The sequence below is a fragment of the Ylistrum balloti genome, unplaced genomic scaffold (assembly GCF_031769215.1).
Source record: "Ylistrum balloti isolate Yb309-2 unplaced genomic scaffold, AGI_CSIRO_Ybal_v1 Utg369868, whole genome shotgun sequence".
Taxonomy (NCBI): Eukaryota; Metazoa; Mollusca; class Bivalvia; order Pectinida; family Pectinidae; genus Ylistrum; species Ylistrum balloti.
Window position 1 is genome coordinate 26,263 of NW_026782012.1, and position 20,346 is coordinate 46,608.

The following is a 20,346-nucleotide window of genomic DNA, read 5'->3' on the forward strand; positions in this document are numbered from 1 at the left end:
GTTGAATGTGTATGTGTTTTGGAGGCAAACTTGTTCTCATTTGACCTTGGCTATTTGCAAGGACATTATGTTTTTGCGTACAGTCGTAGACAATTATATGCATAGATATCCTACAGAATCAGGTATGGCAATGTACAGTCCATAACAAACAATGTGGACGCTCATTTTTTACAAATCGAATACTTTTTTTTCTTTCCAACAGGTGTAGGATTCTCTGCAGCGTATATTTCAGCAACACCTAGCCTCAGCGAATACTTTGATGGAAATGCTAGGTTTATGGCATTGTCATTCCTCTCATATGGTTCAGGTTGCTGTGCTTTAATGGTTCTGTACATTCTTTACTTCTTTATTGCGGAGTTTGGATGGAGAGGTTGACTACTTATCATTGGAGGACTTTCTGCAAATATAGTCTGTTTCTTTACTACGTGCAAACCATTGTCTGTCGGATACTCGAAAGATACGGTGAAGAATTCAATTGATTTAGACGTTGAGTCATTCTCTAAAGAGAACTCTTTCATGAAATCTCTTCAGATATTAGTAAGAAATAAAGCGTTCATAATTTACGTCGTATCTATGTACTGTGATTTTTCAGCTATGACCTCGTCTATGGTTTTCCTAATTGACTTTCTGATGACTAAGGAATTTAAAACTAATACGGCAATGTTGCTGCATTTGTATTTACAACTTGGAAGCCTACCATGTAGATTTGTTCCCGGATCGTGTAAAAAGTACATTACTCACACCAGTGTTCTAATAATTCCTGCATTTTCCACGATGATCGGATCGACAGCGACTGCATTCCTCCCTCATGCCGAAACTTTCACCCAGTGTACGGCCCTCTTGTTCGGTTATGGGGTGACCGTTGGCATATGTGTCACCGCTTTCTCCGTGACAACCTTGAGGCTGGTGAACCCCGAGAACTATTCTGCCAGAATAGGACTGCTGATGACTCTGACAGGTATCAACAATTGCATTGCTGGGCCAATCACAGGTATGTAACCCTTTAATTAGTATTATCAATCATTATCAAATATAAATATTTATGACTTGTAGCATCTAGATTGTGTAGGTGAATGTGAATTTCAAAACTGGTGACTAAGATATATTCCCCTTTATGCAATCGTAGAGGACAACTTGAAATGAGGCAGTCTGCGTCGAAGTTTGGAACTGGAGTCTAAATCCAAATTCGGCTTTGGACATTCATTTCAACCTATAATTGTTTGCCTCATTTTTCTCCTTTTCAAAAATTTAAGCGCGAAGTATTACAAGAATATTTCAATATAACATACTTTATAAGATTGTGTATGCATTTCCATTTGAAACGTGATTAATGGCGAGACCAACTTACCTGTCCTGTATCACTTGTGGACATTCTTTACAAGGTTATGGGGAAGTGTTAGAATCGCCATAGAGACCGCATTGATATTTTTTTTTTTTTTTTTTTTTTTGTATTTTTTGTAAGATACGAAGCTGAATGTCTTTAATGTCGTTAGTTTGTCTGTTAGTTCAGTTGTTGTGTATACTATTTTCATTTGAGAAAGTGACACTACTTACTTGGTTTGACCAAGGTTTACATAGCGGGTGTCGTCGATGAAGAAGACGCTCTCTTCCGGAACACCTGGTCTTATTCTCCTTGTACGTTATCAGGGTTTCCTTGTAAATCTTTCTTTTGTTCATACTTGACCCTAGTTTTATTCACTCTGAGTTTGGATTACGATTATGTTCACTTCTTGGTATTTTCGTGGTGTTTTTTTTCTAATACACGACATGTTGATTAAGATTCTCTTTTATTGTGAAAAATTGGTTGCCAATGTGTTTGTTGTTTGCAAGATTTATTTATTTTTAAATTGTAGTGTTGCTGTATTTCATAGCAGAGTTTAAAATACACAATAAATACTATCCAAAATATAATAAATATATAATATTGATTCAAATATTTCGGTGGTTACACAGAATGGTTTCTCTCTAAAGACTGCTGTTTCAGGAATGCCAGGATAAGAGGTGAAGTTTGAGTAAAACAACGTATTTGAAAAGCGAGCTGAAACGTTCATCAACAGCTATTTTAGTGACTTTTTTGTACATTATTTATTACATGCAACATGTTTCCATGTAGAACTTTATCAGTTTTATGATTCGTAAGTATATGAAATGTCGATCAACATTAACACGCATACTTTTTTTCAGGACTGCTAATCGATCAGACGGGATCATACACGATACCATTTTACTGCGTTTCCGCTAGTCACGGCTTGGCAACTGTTCTGTTCATATTAGCTGCTATATTAAAGAGGGAATCTAAGAGCAAACCTCCAGGAGACGGAGCATCGCCTACACAGAACTAATCAATTCAAGAGAAGGTTATGAGCATAACCTCTCAGAAAGCGTTCACACTCGTTCTCAATGTTATCATTGCAATATATTCTTCTTACTTATACGCTTTGTACGTCGCTTTTGATAAACCCACACTACAGATTTACTGAAACCATTAAGGTGATTACGATTCTCTGGAAGCTCTTAAGTAAATTAACATAAAGGGCAAAATTAAACTATAAATTGACAAAAAGTATAGATGAAACATGTATAAAATATAAATATAACTATTACGCTATCAGTATTGTCAATATCTTAATAATAGACTCCGTTGTATTTATCAGCCACCCAGACTGCACTCATATTGATAATTATACATTATAAAGACCGTTCCAAAGTTAAGCACAAAGTTTGGAAACTGCAATATTCTTCCTGGTGCCTCCCTTGATGTTTAATCTTGACATTAAGTATCTTTCATTTGAGAAAACATAAGGTTTGTCCTGAGGCTTTGGTTCAGTCCGTGACCTGATAAGCCATATTTCTTACTTAATAGTGATCACTTAATAGGATGCTTAAGAGAGAACGTGGTCGTTTCCGGTGTCACTAATAGACCGAAAGGAACGTTATTTCAAAGAGTCTACATCACAATTCAGTAAAAAGTGATATTAAATTTATTTGATTAAATGTCTTGTCCTTTAATGAGAATAGCTGTTGATGGGACATTAAGCAATATAAAACTTGACCAAACCAATATCTAAAAGGCATAAACCAAATCAAAATAATCTACTCTCATGCGTCTGTATTCAATCCCTTCATCTTCTGTTAATTATTGACATCGCATCGGAATTATTAATAAAATGGAGAAAATCATCGTAAATAAATTACTGTGTTTCGTTGTTGGTGGAGTACTTTTACCTAGTGAAGAAGTGTCCACACTTTTTTTAGAGATTTTCTCGTCCCGTCATAGCAATTATCTCATCATTTCAGCGAGAGGCCAGCCACAAGCTTCTTTATTGAAAAACAGCTAGAAAATACCAACATGTAACATAAAGTAAGGACGAGATGTAAAATATCTCTTCAACTTACCTTGAAGAATGAAAGGATTAAGTGGTTGTTTTCGACATAAAACATAAACTATTATTAGTACTGGAGAGTTCCAATTCAGGTCAATCACTCATTGAAAATGACTATTCCTATGCCACTGTTTTATTTAAGAAAAGAATATCATCCTTGCCGCCATACATGTGATCGATCTTTACGTTACTTCCAGACATACTATAATTGAACACTTCGCCTTCGAAGAGACCCGTAGACTTTTTTGGTTTGCCATTTATATGTTAATTTGATACAGTTTCTGTGTCGTTCATATTTGGGTATTTCCATGTAGTTTACCAAACATCATTTGCTTTTAGTGCGTTTCTTTTCGTGAACGTCTTTTTCTCTCATTGTTAACCCTGATTTACTCTAGCTGTGGATTGGCCGTAAAACAGAACATACAACATTAATTTCACATACCATGAACACAGACATTGGCTAAAGTAGAATATGTGAGCAAATGGGGACATTGTACAAGGCTTACATGCTGCCAATATTTCGTCAAGACCGCCATTTTGTTTAGGACTCTTCATCGTTAGAGCATATGTGCGTTTGTAAGAGTATGTATTGCAAAGCTTTTAAACGACTCGGAAGTTACTCCTGAGCTTTTTGCTGAGGTAGTAAGTCACTAATGGTATTATTTTAGGAAAGCTGTTTATTTAGTGTGGAGCAAACATTTTAAACAAAGCGCTCGTTTATGCGCCTGTGATATCGAAGTTCATCTGTAACACTTTTTTTTATTTTGTTTCGTATTTACTAACTTTTTTCCTCGAGTCTAATATGTTTAACTACGAAACTAATGATTACCACATCATTAATATTTTTTCCTGATTTTTGTTTCTTTTTTCGTTTTTTTTTTTTTTTTAACCACAATCGCTGCACCACGTGTTAGCGGACCCTTTGGATACTTAAAATATAATTTCTTTGATACATCTGCATCTTAAATACACTAAAATGAAAACACTTATTAACAGTTAGCTTGAGATAATGATAATAATAAACAATAAACAAACGACAGAAAATATTGACATGTCAACAGTATCATACTTAAAGCTCAAAGTCGAGTAAACGAATGCGTAATATACACAAAAGTCGAGAAAACGAAAGGCGAAATATACACGAAAGTCTATGAAATAAAGGCAACATGTATACTAAAGTCAATAACAAAAGTCGATAAAACGTAGGCGAAGTTTACTCAAAAGCAAAATGAGGCCCCTGAAGACCTGAGAACCGAATAAAATCAGTTAAAATACAAAATGTTATTTCATATCTGGAGGAATAGTGTTCAGGTTATTAAGGCAGGGCGTCATTAATATACCGGAGAGCGAAATTTTAAGAAGAAACTGTAAACATATTCAAGCCATATCTAGACACACGTACATGTATAAGTGATTCACAAAACATGTTTTGTTAAGGGTAGGTACACTCGAAAGTGTACTACATCAGGTTTGAACATTATTGCAAAAAAAAATCATTATTTAAAGATTTATCGTTATTCTAGATTTTGAAAAAAAAAATACAAATTAAAACAAAAACAAAGCAGAGGAATACATATTACTAGACATAATTTTGAAGAAAAACTTGTTACTGTTAATATTTCGAAGTCTGCTCAAGTTAGACTCGGTGTAACTACCCTCCATACATTTGACCAGATTAGCATTGGTCTGGGTGTGGTGATATGTATCCTTTACAGATTGTGTAAGGGGAGAGAACCCTAACACATATTTGATGGTGAACTTTTGAATAACGGTAATCGAAATCTCTCCAATGGTGGGCATTAAATCTCTAGAACTTTTTTTCTGTTTTTCTTTGCGTGAGTGTGTGTGTACATATATATAGGGAGGGGGACTGAGTATTCTTGTGTTGTATGTGCATTTTCATATAATGGTTTTGTTACTTAATACAATGCAAACTCCTAGGTAATAATCCTAAAAGTAAAAACCTGGTCAGCTGGTCAGTAGTGCACAGAGAAAATAACTGTCGACAAAGTAAAGTACAACCTACTTTGTATTTTCGAATTAAGTTTAAAATGTCTTGAAATGTACATGTTACAAAAAGAAGTAGCAATTGTTTATGTATACTTTTGTGTAATTGTCACAGTTAGGTCGCGAAGGGGCTTACACTGAAAAACTTGTGCCCAATCCCGGGTGTGATTTATTATCAAAAATGCAAATAACATTATATTAAATCAATACATGGTTCTTCTAGTGTAGCTAATATACATGTACATAGTACTTAGTTGTTATGGTCGTGCGCATAATAGCGAAAATAATTCACTGTAATGTCTTCTTCAAGAAACCTTTCTAAGTCGTGTATTAAGTAACATGGAACATGAGTTCTGGTGAGTTAGTTTTCAAAATAATCATGTGTAAGATTATCGGTTGCGAAAGCTGTATCTCATCTAATACTTAATTCAGTATAAAAGTCATTCAGAAATAGAGAACTTCTGTGTAAGTACTCGTGGAAAGTGACGTATAGGAGATAAACTTGTTGATTATTATTGGTGAATTGTAAGTGTAAGGAATGACAACTCTGACAGCAAGAATTGTGAAAAATGCTTATGATCGCGAGTTACTTCCCTCTACGTCACTCTTTAAACAAACTCGCCATCAAATTGAATTTGGGTGAGTTGGTGATGGACTACAGCGAGACGTGGATATTTTAAGTAATATTTGTATTTGGGGGTGGATACATTCAAACTTTATTCATTCATCTGAATAATGAAGACTGTGTGAAGCATAGTACAGAGTTACCATGGATATAGATATTTAATGATATATTAGAAATCGGACGAGTTTGTTTTATCTGACGCAATAATGGCCGAGTTGTCTTAAACTGCACATGGCCATAATGTTTACCGGTTAGAACACACGTATATACAAGTTAAAGGGTAGCGATGACCGACCAAGAAAATTCCAGTAAACAGGGAGAGGAACAAGACAGGACAGATCCCGAATACGGTTACAAATGGTTTCCTGAAAGAGGAAAGGAACGGTCACTGTACGAAAAGGCTCTGTACGGCGGACAGACTAGAAAATGTGAAATAAATATCGCAAAATGCTTGAAACAAGGTGAGAAATTTGAATGTCGTTCAGGTCATATACATGAAGGCTTACATTTATCTATACGTTAAAATAAGATGTTTATGCCAGCATTCGAAATTGTTACTGCAACTGTGCCATCGTACCGTATATCTGGTACTTGAGTTCTAGCTTGTAGCTTCTTTGTAATGAAAAGGGGCCTAGTGAATATATACATTGTACATGTAATGTAGATATGCATTAACTAGTTGATCAGAAGGGCTTATCAGAATGAGTTTGAGCTAATTAGGCGAATCTAAGGTAGAATATGTCAGTAGCTCACTTAGACAAGCACCTGTGTTTGATTACTTCCATTATATGTAACAAGGGTGGAACAATGTGCATTTCTCCCACATTATTTTTAGTCTCTGCCCCCAAAGACATCCTATCTAACAACCCAGGTCTGGGTATCCCCTTGTTAAGCATTTATCTACTGCTTGAAACAAGATTTGGTCATGGCATTAAATGTAACAGGAGCGGGAAAATGTGCAGCCAGACCCAGGTTCGAAGTGGGGCTGGGGACCTTCCAAACTCTATATGGATGCTCTACCAACTGAGCTACAGGTACCATCTTCGAGTCCCATCTGTCAATTCATGTACCTGATGCATTGATAAAAAGATGAGGGATGTGGATGTGTAATACATTCAATGTCCCTGCTGTTACGAGTTCCTTCTTCAAAACAAATATTTTAAAATGGTGAAATATTGCTTTTCGTTACACCCGTGTCGGTAAAAAGTAATTTGTAATCATACTTAGGTAACTATATATATGGCCAGTCAGACTTTTATCTTATATGAGTCATGATGCAACTGCTTACAGATTGGTTAGTCACATGTCATCTGTGATGGTCAGTGCTCGCAGACAGTCACATGTCATCTGTAATGGTCAATGCTCACGGACAGTCAGTGACATGTCATCTGTGATGGTCAGAGCTCACTGACAGTCAGTGACATTTCATCTGTGATGGTCAGTGACATGTCATCTGTGATGGTCAGTGTTCACTGAAAGGTCAGTCACATGTCATCTGTGATGGTCAGTGCTCACAGACAGTCAGTCATGATGGTCATCTGTGATGGTCAGTGCTCACAGACAGTCAGTCACATGTCATCTGTGATGGTCAGTGCTCACTGACAGTCATTCACATGTCATCTGTGATGGTCAGTGCTTGCTGACAGTCAGTCACATGTCATCTGTGATGGTTAGTGACATGTCATCTGTGATGGTCAGTGTTCACTGAAAGGTCAGTCACATGTCATCTGTGATGGTCAGTGCTCACTGACAGTCAGTGACATGTCATCTGTGATGGTCAGTGCTCACGGACAGTCAGTGACATGTCATCTGTGATGGTCAGAGCTCACTGACAGTCAGTGACTTGTCATCTGTGATGGTCAGTGACATGTCATCTGTGATGGTCAGTGTTCACTGAAAGGTCAGTCACATGTCATCTGTGATGGTCAGTGCTCACTGACAGTCAGTGACATGTCATCTGTGATGGTCAGTGCTTGCTGACAGTCAGTCACATGTCATCTGTGATGGTCAGTGCTCACAGACAGTCAGTCACATGTCATCTGTAATGGTCAGTGCTCACAGACAGTCACATGTCATCTGTGATGGTCAGTGCTCACAGACAGTCAGTCACATGTCGTCTGTGATGGTCAATGCTCACAGACAGTCACATGTCATTTGTGATGGTCAGTGCTCAATGACAGTCAGTCACATGTCATCTGTGATGGTCAGTGCTCACGGACAGTCAGTCACATGTCATCTGTGATGGTCAGTGTTCACTGAAAGGTCAGTTGTCATCTGTGATGGTCAGTGCTCGCACCCAGTCAATCACATGTCATCTGTGATGGTCAGTGCTCACTGACAGTCAGTCACATGTCATCTGTGATGGTCAGTGCTCACTGACAGTCAGTGACATGTCATCTGTGATGGTCAGTGCGTGCTGACAGTCAGTGACATGTCATCTGTGATGGTCAGAGCTCACTGACAGTCAGTCACATGTCATCTGTGATGGTCAGTGCTCACTGACAGTCAGTCACATGTCATCTGTGATGGTCAGTGCTCACTGACAGTCAGTCACATGTCATCTGTGATGGTCAGTGCTCACATGTCGTCTGTGACAGTCAGTCACATGTCATCTGTGATGGCTCACAGACAGTCACATGTCATCTGTGATGGTCAGTGCTCACAGACAGTCAGTCACATGTCGTCTGTGATGGTCAATGCTCACAGACAGTCACATGTCATCTGTGATGGTCAGTGCTCACTGACAGTCAGTCACATGTCATCTGTGATGGTCAGTGCTCACTGACAGTCAGTCACATGTCATCTGTGATGGTCAGTGCTTGCTGACAGTCAGTCACATGTCATCTGTGATGGTCAGTGCGTGCTGACAGTCAGTGACATGTCATCTGTGATGGTCAGTGCTCACGGACAGTCAGTGACATGTCATCTGTGATGGTCAGAGCTCACTGACAGTCAGTCACATGTCATCTGTGATGGTCAGTGCTCACTGACAGTCAGTCACATGTCATCTGTGATGGTCAGTGCTTGCTGACAGTCAGTCACATGTCATCTGTGATGGTCAGTGCGTGCTGACAGTCAGTCACATGTCATCTGTGATGGTCAGTGCGTGCTGACAGTCAGTCACATGTTATCTGTGATGGTCAGTGCTCACTGACAGTCAGTCACATGATGATCACATGTTAGTCACATGCTATCTGTACTAATACTGAGGTCACTGTTTGGTCCATCAGCGATCATATGTGATCACTGTTTGATCAGTTAGAGGACTTATGTGATATATGATAACTTGTGATCTTTTGTCACTCAGTCTACACTCTAGTAGACAAGGATGTCTTGAAATCCGACACATTTTTTATACAGCTTCTTTTCAAAACCAACATTAGAAAGCAGCAATACCATGTTCACTTATCAAAGATATGTTGATGGTATAATAACAGAACAGGATCAAGTATTATGTACAATTTTAGAGCTTTTTAGGGCTAATTTTTGGCTAATAATGGGCTTCATTCCCATTTGAATTTTTAGCCCACCATCATCAGATGGTGGGCTATTCAAATCACCCTGCGTCCGTGGTCCGTTGTCTGTCTGTCCGTCCATAAACAATTCTTGTTACCGCTATTTCTGGAAAAGTACTGGATGGATCTTTCTCAAATTTCATATGCAGGTTCCCCTTGGTCCCTAGTTGTGCATTGTACCTTTTTTAGACTGATTCGAATTCAAGGTGGCCAACAGGCGGCCATCTTTTATTTTGAAAGTAAAAGTTTGTTACCACTATTTCTGAGAAAGTACTGGATGGATCTTTGTCAAATTTCATATGGAGCTTCCCCTTGGTCCCTGGTTGTGCAGTGTACCTTTTTTGGACTGATTCAAATTCAAGATGGCCCACAGACGGCCATCTTGGATTTTGAAAGTAAAAGTTTGTTATCGCCGTTCTGGGAAAACCCTTGATGGATCTTTCTCATATTTCATATGCAGGTTCCCCTTGGTCCCTAATTGTGCATTTTACCATTTTTGGACTGATCCGAAATCAAGATGGCTGACAGGCAGCCATCTTGGATTTTGAGAGTAAAATCTTGTTACTGCTATTTCTAAGGAAGTACTGGATGGCTGACAGGCAGCCATCTTGGATTTTGAGAATAAAATATTGTTACTGCTGTTTCTAAGGAAGTACTGGATGGATCCTTCTGATATTTCATAGATATTGGTTTCCCTTGGTCCCTAGTTGTGCATTGTACCTTTTTTGGACTGATTTGAAATCAAGGTGGCCCAAAGGTAGCCATCATGGATGTCGACAGTAATACAGCACAAGTATATTGTCCATTATCCACCTGTAACTGACTGCTATCTAATAATACTTTGGGATCTTTTTCAAATGATATTTGCTTATAAGTGCTTAATAAGAATATCTTGTGCCATCATTGAGTACATTCAATGAAGACCAGTTCATGAACATTTACAACACCTATAACAAACAAAAAAAAAATCAACAAATTTTCAAGAACTGAAAACAGATTCTCAAATGGTGGGCGCCAAGATCCCACTGGGATCTCTAGTTTTCATATTTAAGTCACATTCTCAAAATTTGCAATTTTCTTCCTGAAATGAGGAAGAAATTCTCAATCCCCAACAGAAGTGAAAAACCTTTAATTTGACTGTAAGCTCCTGATGTCCAGCTTTTGTAGGTACCTGGTAATCCTGTATAAACATGACATACATATGGAAGGGAGGCAACTTTTAACTGTTAATTCTTTCACGATTTAAACAATTCCATTGTCATACTACTGTTTTCTTAACTTTCAGATAGGACAATATCCATTATTTTGAAAGCATTGGAAAGCTATGGCTGGTAAGTTGTATTATTAGTAAGGCACTAAGAACTGCGGGGGGAGGGGGGTTAGTTGAGGGTGTTGGGGGTCCCTCCATCCTTCTGATATCTTTTCCCAGCTCTCAGTCTCTTTCTAACACTGTGACTCGAACTTTATATGTACTTTAATTGTAGATTCACCATGGTGAAGCAGTAAGTAAGTCATTCTGACCTATGACCTACATACCATGGTATACAAATTTACATAAAAAAAAACAATTATTTTCCTAAACTGCATGTGACTTTTGCATCATACATGCAGTGTGGATTTACCCAGGTGAGGCAGTGTGTCAAATATCAAAATTAAATTTTCGAGGTCACATATAACTATATTTTGATCTTTGACTTAACCAGGAAAAAGCTTTATTTATAAGACAGAGGATTCAATTTTGTGTAAATGGTGGGTTTAGGGGGTGGGGTTTTAAATACCTAATAGAAAAATGATATATTATTCAGAATCCTTCTGTGGGAAGGACCAAATTTTATCCAAATTTGGTCTGAAACATCGTTGTGTGAAGATGTATCAATTTTTATTTATATAATAGTAGATCTGAAAACTCCAACCCTAGTGGCAAAAGGGCAGGGCAATTAGAGAAAATAGATGAAAGGTTTCAAATCCATTCTTTTTGGTTGGAACGAAGGTGGCAAACTTCGGTCTGCATATCTTTAGACGCTCACTCACTGGAACCTGGAGACAGGGTCCAAAAGGCAAAACAGAGGCAAAGATGTATTGCCCTTCTTCTGATGGAAAACCTTCTTTTGTCCAAATTTGTTCTGGAGCATCAATGAAATGAAGGTTACTCAGTTAGGTATAAACCCTACACATTGGTCAGACTCTTTTGGGACAGAATCAAGGCCCAATAGGATAAATAGGAATAATTTAACCATTAAAATCTTTCTTAATCAGTTACAATGTAGGTTGGATTGCAGACCATTTTGTAGTAACGTTAACTAAGCCTAAGGATCTGAATTCCTCTTGGCAGAGAGTCAGTGTCCAATATGTGAAGAAGTATAAAAACCATTGAAATCCTACTCCTTCAGTATGGATATAGTAATTCTGACCAAACAAAACCAGGTGAGCAATTACAGGCCCTATTTAAGTATATATGTATGTGTATGTACCTGTGGTATGGATAATAATTGACTAGATGTGTATGCTGTTACATACAGTGCTCCAGATAACTTTTTGACATGTGGGGTTTTCACTCCTACCTTTATAAATTGAGGGGTTTTTTCACCCCTGCCTTCATCAAGTGTATGGGTTTTTCCATATTAGGGTAACACTGAATTTGTAAACATTTTTGACAGCGCCATATTTGCTATGCGACTGGTTTATAATCACGATCAAGAAAGCGCTTGTTACGAGTTTCGTTTACTTGATAAGTGTCTGTTTGACTTAGATTATTGAGTTTTCTAACTACGTAATATTGGAGCCGGACATTGACGCAGAGTCCGGATTTCGCACGGGTTAATGATGCAAATCTTATTTTTTTCCTAGCGTGAAATTAGAAATATTGTGCGTGAAAACGCATTCACGCAGGCTATCTGGAGCACTGTACATATTTTATTACTGCTCTGCCCTATTAAGTACTCTTATGGAATCAATATTATATATAATCAATTTTTTCAATATTATCCAATTTGGAATTCAGGTCACTGTGGTAGTCTGTGTTTGTCTCTAACTTCATTTATCCTTTTTTCTTTCAGCAAATTTGATAAACGCCACTTCACCTGTGAAAATTGTATAGAAGGACAGGCAGCATATGACTATCGGTCAAGGCAGGTAATAATAACAGTAATTAATACAGTTTCCTTGTACAGAGTGAAAATCAAATCTCTTTTTACCGTAATCAGAATGAACAGGCAACTTTAAACATATATACCTGAATATCTGTGTGCATCCTTCTATATATTCTTCCATCTCCTGTCTATGTGTGTCCAATGTTCCATCTACGCGTATCTACTTGTGTCCATCCTTCGGTCTATATGTGTCCATTCTTTTTGTCTCTCTCTGTGTGTCTAGATGTTATATGTGTTTATCCCTCCATCCTCCTACTAATGTGTTCATCCTTCTGTCTATCTACATGTGTTTCCATCCTGTTTATCTACATGTGTGTTCATCCTTCTGTCTATCTACATGTTTCCATCCTGTTTATCTATATGTGTGTTCATCCTTTTGTCTATCTACATAATATGGTCATCCTATTTAGCTACTCTCTATCTACATGTGTGTCCTCCTCTCTATCTACATGTTGCCTATCCTGTATGTTTACCTGTGTGTCCATCCTTCTGTCTATCTACATGTATGTTCATTCTGCTGTCTATTTACATGCATGTTCATCATTCTTTCTATCTACATGTGTGTTCATTCTTTTGTAAGTATCTCTACATGTGTTCATCCTTCTTTATACCTACATCTGTCTTTCTATCTCTGTGTGTTCATCCATCAGTCTGCCAAATTAATTTGTTCAAAGACATGGCTCTGTTTCACCTTTTGATATTATATAAAAGGCTTTTGGTAGCACTCTATAATTGGCCGCTGATCATTGACCAAAGCTGATGTGAGTTAAATGTTAAATACATATTCTAGAGGTTTGGAAGTCCATGGAAGGGGTGGGTTTACATAGGTATTACTGTTAGTACATCCTTTTGTAGTAACAATTAATGGTGTTAATTAGATGTTTCTATGTATACTACAGTCATATTTTTTCCCAAAAGATTTTTTATTATTCTCATGTCTTTTAAATTTTTTGACAGGTTGTCTTTTGCCAGAACAAAGTGAAGTCTAACGGCTACTGCCCTATATTAGGGCATGAACTGATTCATGCATTTGATGATTGTCGGGCTAAAATAGATTATAAAAATATTGACCATATAGCATGTTCTGAGGTAAGTCTACTCTATATTTCTATTCCCCAACTGACACTACCTTTGTACCTTTAATACATTTACCACAAATATTTGCTGTAGCATAGGTAGAAAAGGTTGTATTGTAGTAAGTGCATTTATAACACAGAATAACTTTCTGATTTACTTAAATATTATATTTAAGCATTGAATCTTGCTTTCTAGCCCACCATCATCAGGTATTTCTTTTGTACGTTCCCCTTGGTCCCTAATTGTGCCAGTTTGATTTTGGGCCTGATCAGTAAAGCAAAATGGCCGACATTTGGCCATCTTGGATTTCATCAAGTAAATTTTGTTATCATTATTTCTTGCAAACTACTGCAAAGATCTTTCTCAAATTTAATGTGTAGATTCCCCTTAATCTCTAGTTGTGGCCATTTGATTTTGGAACTGATCAGAAATATCAAATGGCTGGCATGCTGCCGTCTTGAATTTTGCCTTGTAAAATTTGTTCTCGCTATTTCTTGAGAAGTACTGAATGGATCTCTCTCAAATTTCAGATGTAGGTTTCCCTTGGTCCCTAGTGCTCATTTGATTTGAGACTGATCAGAAAAGAAATGGCTTCAGTTTTGGATTTGACTTTTGAAGCTTATCATACCCCCTGCAATGTAGTTTTGGGGGTATATTGGAAGAACCCTGTCTGTCTGGAATATTATGTAAAGTGTTTCAAATAAAGTACTATAGCAGTATTCCTCAAACTTGGCATACTTCATCCCTATAATATATAGTTGTGCCCTTTCACTGTTTAACTAAACATTCATTTAAATGCTACAGCTAATGAAAGCCAATGATTTGACATATTAGGTGTTCCAAAACCATTACCAACAGAACACTTTGGAGGGTTCTAGGTGATTGAAATTAAGTTGAAAATTGGTATAAAAACTGTTGTTGATTGGAGAGTAGGGAGTATCAGTGGCCATCCTGGCAACAGTTCCAGGTATCACTCTTTCTGTAAAGAACTAATGTTCAAATTTCTTATTAAGAGTGAAAACAGATGAGTTAAGAAGGTAAAAGATCCAATGTTCAAAGAACAAATCAAGATCACACAATGGTGGGCACCATCTTGTGCTGATTTCATTTGATTCATTAACTGAGAAGCAGTTCATGTTGGAGCAGGTGAATTCATCACCCTATGTAATTGGCAAAGCAAGATTCATTGCTTCTATTTCAGCTAAGATAGTTTTTTTTTAATATTTCGATCAAAGCCAAGTCTGTAGATATGAGAACCTGTGCAAGTCTAAAGTATTGCTTTAAAGATATACTCCGACTTTTCAAATTTAAGGATTATCAAGAAATATTACTCAGGCAGAACGCAGTCATGTGACAGATTAAAATAAATACAAAACTTTATGGTTGAAATTGTAATAATTGATTTTACCTATATGATTTTATTAAAAATAGAAAATTCTCTGACAGCTTTGTGAATTTTAACGTCTAGACTGAGTTCTACAGTTGTCACCTACTTTGCTTTAAACTGGGCGGCATTCATTAATAGCTTATGTTTCCATGGCTTCGAGAACTTAGTCAAAAAGAAGTTTTATTTCAAATTGGCTCAGTAGGTGCTCATGGTCTTGGAGATTTTCATTTTCAGACTGTGGAATGTTAAACAAATTTGTAGCAGAATATAACATTTGCATACATATCTCCAGTAGATATCAAAACATTGATAACAAATCTGTTCTGCCTAAAATCACCATAATGTCATATTTTGATTTATTTAATAATAACTATATTTACTATTTATCTTTGTCAATTTATATTCTGCAAATATGGAGCAAATTTGATTTTATTTCAAGTTTAGAATCACACATGTGTTGGGGATCTTACCCTTACAGAATCTGTAAAGATGGTATTTATACATCAAGATCAATATGGTCAAATTTATGGGCAAATGAAACAGGCTAAGTTTGGTTGTTTCGTTGAGTTCACTTTTAGTAGAGATTGAAATATTTAAAACTATAGTGTTACTGCACTTTATTATGTCACAGGTCTTTGAATGGAACATCTATAACATTGATATAATTTAAGTAAATTTATTTGAATACAATACAAAACGATGTGGTGTCAGTGAGTACGATAATACAAGTTACAAAACAACAAAATCCCTCTCTCTTGGCCAAATGTGTCTAAAGTCATTTAATCCATTCCCACCTGGAAATTCAGAACGCTCTTAATTGGACCTGGACAGTTTTCTTGAGTTTTGTGATATTTTCAAACTTTCACTCAACGTTCTCAACACTCTCATAAATAGTTGCACGTTTTTGGTGTCAGTGTTACATGCAACTGCTTTGATGTTATATTTGAGATATGTGGGAGTATAATTATAATTTACATACAGATAGTGTATTGGGGGGCATTTTATATGTTTTAATAGCATTTCTGGCATGCTTTATGATTCATATTTTTTGTGTCCATGTTACATGCAACATGTGTAACTACTTTATTACTGAAATGAGGAGGTTGCAAAAATATTGATAGAATTTTCTTTATACGACAGTAACACAATGAAAAAAGTCGTTTCTTGTTTACCAAGAACATAATTCTGATTATATTTATCTCTTAATAATTGCATGTAACATTGACAGAACAATAAGAGGAAACGGGTTTTTATAGAATTTCTGAAATGCATGATAAATTTGAAAAATGCAATTTTTTAAGTTGAGATGATGGACAATGTTTTGAGATAAACAAACCTAATGCTAAACTTTAAACAGGTCAAAGAATCATCAATCTCACTTTGGGAATAGTGTCAATGTTACATGTTCTAAATTCATTAATTCTCTTTGTTCTTAACTGAAGTAAGTTTCAAAATGATTGTTTTGTAACACATAGAAAGACACCATTTACAGTTATACTTCAAACAAAATTTGTAGGCTTATGAATATTTTTTATTTTTTTCTTGCATTGTCACACTTAGGGTTACATTAGCTAATTCTTGCCCATATACACATAGCCAATAATTGCTCCTTGGCAGATTGTTGTCATGGCTACTGTAATCTCTGATTGTTGAAGAGATGTTTTAGGCAGCAAAACTTCTAATATTTAATTGCAGTCATATATAAAATATTCATCTGCATTAGGTTTTAGAAATATTACATTGAAATGTTAAAAGAATGTGTTTCATATTTCCAGATTCGTGCTGCAAACCTTACACAATGTGATTTCTTCCATGGTTTGATGTGTGGTGTTGTGACTCCAGGCCTGGATAATAGTCAAAAGGTATTCTACTTCATTTTCACCTCACTTGTTTTCAAATTAGATGTACCATATTTTTTTGGCAATAGACCCAGCTATTTAGTAAAGTTATAAATCAGTACTATTTCATTGTCCTGAAATAACAAAAATTGATCCCTTAGTTTATAGCATGATAACTTGACTATTCAGCAATAGAATTATGTCTGCTGACAAATCCGACCATGTCTAATACGTTTCAGTCAAAATGTGATCAAATACAGTACATTGTTCTACATTAGCCAATTCTTACTTTGGTCAAGTCATCTATGTCAGCCCCTCGGGCATATTACAAGATTATTATGTATCGTTAACGTTGATACCTTTATGTTTAATGGTTTCTACATTTCACCTTTCTCCAAGATTTAATTAAATGAAGGAAAAATCGAAACGATCAAAACCAAAATAACATAGAAAACCATAGCTTAATTGCTTAAACACTACAATGAATTTTTTTTTCAAGCAATTAACAAAAATGCAAATTTTGAACTATTGAGGGAAAATACAAAAACAAAACAAAAAACTACCAAGTTTTATAATATTTGTATTTTGACAGGACTGTGTACGGGGTCATGCCATGTTCTCCCTAATGATGAGTCGTAATCTATCCCAGGAGAAAGCTTTGGAAGCTATTGACAGGGTATGGGACCGTTGTTACAATGATTTAGAGCCAATTGGTCGACGATGTAGACACAATGTTAACGACAGAATTTTAGCCTCTGAAGAAGGTGCACAAGTAGAAATTTAACAAAAATTCTATATATAGATTTTATATGTTTTAATAAATTTTTGTCTGTGATTAAGAATATTTGTGTTATTTTCTTGGTTGAATTGTTATCATTATTATTATTATTACAATCTTAAGCCCATCAACACTTAACAACAGCATTTTCTGTTTTGCTGAAATAATCTAGTACATTGCCCTACTTTCAAAGTCACTGGTGACATTTTTCTAAGAATCAGATGCCAGAAGCTGAGAACTCAATACAAACACATTGTGATATTTGGCAAGTAGTTTACTACATTTAACAATTTCCTATTTTATTGAAATGAATGCTGTGTTTCCACTTTTAAGGTCACAAATGTTGAATGTGTAAAAATCATGGAACTAATAAAAAAATGTATCCTGTTATGATATTAGGACAATAGCATGTTGGTAAAAGGAGTTTGCAAGTTTATTAAAATAAATTGCATTACATTGTCACTACTTTCAAAGTGTGGTGACAGCCTGTAGCAGACTTTGGTAAAGTGCATTCACTTTTGTTCAAATGAATGACCAGGACACACTTTCAAGGTCTCGGGAGCCAACCAATTTGTAAGGAAGTGTAAAGTGAGTTTGAATACTGGGAACTGTGCATCTAATGAAGTGAATTGAACATGGAAATCTTGGGGACTGAAAGCCCACTTGCAATATTGATGACTTTGTACATTAGACAAAAGTTGAAAAACACTTTCACAATAAAGAAGTAGGAGGTAAGTTGCTTAAAAGGTAATGAATGTCAATTCCAAATACTGTGTTTCAACCATTTAAACACTAACACATGTATGTCATTGTTTTATAACAGTGGAATACATGTATGTCATTGTTTTATAACAGGAATACATGTATGTCATTATCTATAACAGTGGAATACATGTATGTCATTATCTATAACAGAGGAATACAGGTATGTCATTGTTATATAACAGAGGAATACAGGTATGTCATTGTTATATAACAGAGGAATACAGGTATGTCATTGTTATATAACAGAGGAATACAGGTATGTCATTGTTATATAACAGAGGAATACAGGTATGGCATTGTTATATAACAGAGGAATACAGGTATGGCATTGTTATATAAAAGTGCATATGGCATTGTTTTATAACAAATGATGGCATTGTTTTATAACCAGGACACACAAATAAAATTTACCATAATACCAACTTGGAGAAGCAGACAACCCATTCAGCCAAACTTTGAAATCACGTATAGTAGATTATACTATTATGACAACTCATCCAAACCAGATAAATGACAACGACTTTAGCCTGGCAATTTCCTCGACGTACTTTCCAGTGTTATTCATTGCTGAATTAACCGCTGCAGAGAATCTCAGTTCCGTTAAGAATAAGTAGTTTATAACTATCATCAAAACTGAAACAGCGTTGTTTGAGGTTTGACCAGTAAATATCGCCAAAGATGCCTTAAAATAGAAATAGGGAAAACATAAAAGGACATCCCAGTTAAACTGTCGTAATGTTGAAAGTTAAACATAGGATAGAAAGTTTTGCCGAGGGGACAAATTCGAAAGCCTTCCTCACATGGGCATACGCTTCATTAGCAGCCATTAGTGAGATATTGATTGGCTTAACTATTTGTAAGAAAAAAACTAAGGTGGATTCTGACATTCAAACTATAATGTCTAAGACTCATAGACTCAAACCTCGAACAGTGAATGAAAAAAAAAAGAAGAAAAGAGTGATGTATTGTCAAGACTTTTTTCATTCACTCACTGAGACAACAATTATAAAACCTGAAAAAGATTTAATAAGCAAACACAAGAGCTATTTATTAAAAGCATGTACTATTCTGTAATGCATAAATGTTATTTGGATAGCGTTAATAGTTGTAATGAACGAAGTCAAGTATGAATCGACAAAAGAAGAAAAGCAATCTTAATTTCATGTAAATAAATTTAACACTTTTACAAGGACAAATGCATTTGATCCCATCACAATATCTGAAACTTTAGAAAAGACATAACTAGCTTGTTCCTTGTATGAGATTTCGAATAAAGGAAAGAATTTTGAGTACACACGAAATAAAGAAGACTTCTCTACAGACAAACCAACGAGAAAAGGTCGTAGTAACACTTTCTCGTGGTCACAATTGCAAAATATAAAGTATGATATTTCAGCAATAGGCCCAGCAACACAAGTGCTTATACTAATGAGAGACATCAGCACTCCCATCCTAGTAGAATAGTCCTGCAGTTGTACCAGAGCCATGGTTGCCACTGTCGAAATGGTGGTATAACCACCTAGCCATTCTATGACAGACCAAAATGACACTACTAACGCGGATAAAGAAAATTAACTATATACACAATCTGGGTAAGAATCTGCAAAAATACACTTGCACGTTATAAACAAAAATACAATAACAGTGCTGTTTAAGAAACATATCTTTTGGTTATCAAACAATAGATCAGAAATATAAAAGACGAGTTTGTTGTTGAAAATGAAGAGCATATAGCTAATACATATAAACTCTACATGTACCGATTTCATAAAAACCGGCCTCTTTTGATGCCGGTTCAGACACTAAATATACTGATGCATAG

At 36.0% G+C, this 20,346-nt stretch overlaps 1 protein-coding gene across 1 annotated transcript; it reads left to right on the top strand.

Annotated features, from left to right (window-relative positions):
- Positions 1-6,051: 6,051 nt before the first annotated feature.
- LOC132545942 (mitochondrial inner membrane protease ATP23 homolog) lies at positions 6,052-17,823 on the top strand. Its single transcript, XM_060209624.1, has 6 exons — positions 6,052-6,476; positions 10,816-10,861; positions 12,587-12,662; positions 13,637-13,768; positions 16,919-17,005; positions 17,574-17,823. Exons 1-6 carry the CDS (start codon positions 6,302-6,304, stop codon positions 17,763-17,765), a joined length of 708 nt encoding a protein of 235 aa, XP_060065607.1. The 5' UTR covers positions 6,052-6,301; the 3' UTR covers positions 17,766-17,823.
- Positions 17,824-20,346: the final 2,523 nt, after the last annotated feature.

Excerpts from the sequence above, each read along its gene's own strand:
- LOC132545942 (XM_060209624.1), top strand. The coding sequence starts at position 6,302 with ATGACCGACCAAGAAAATTCCAGTAAACAGGGAGAGGAACAAGACAGG. Across the intron at positions 6,477-10,815 it reads CGCAAAATGCTTGAAACAAG|ATAGGACAATATCCATTATT; the intron begins GTGAGAAATTTG and ends CTTAACTTTCAG. Across the intron at positions 17,006-17,573 it reads GCCTGGATAATAGTCAAAAG|GACTGTGTACGGGGTCATGC; the intron begins GTATTCTACTTC and ends GTATTTTGACAG.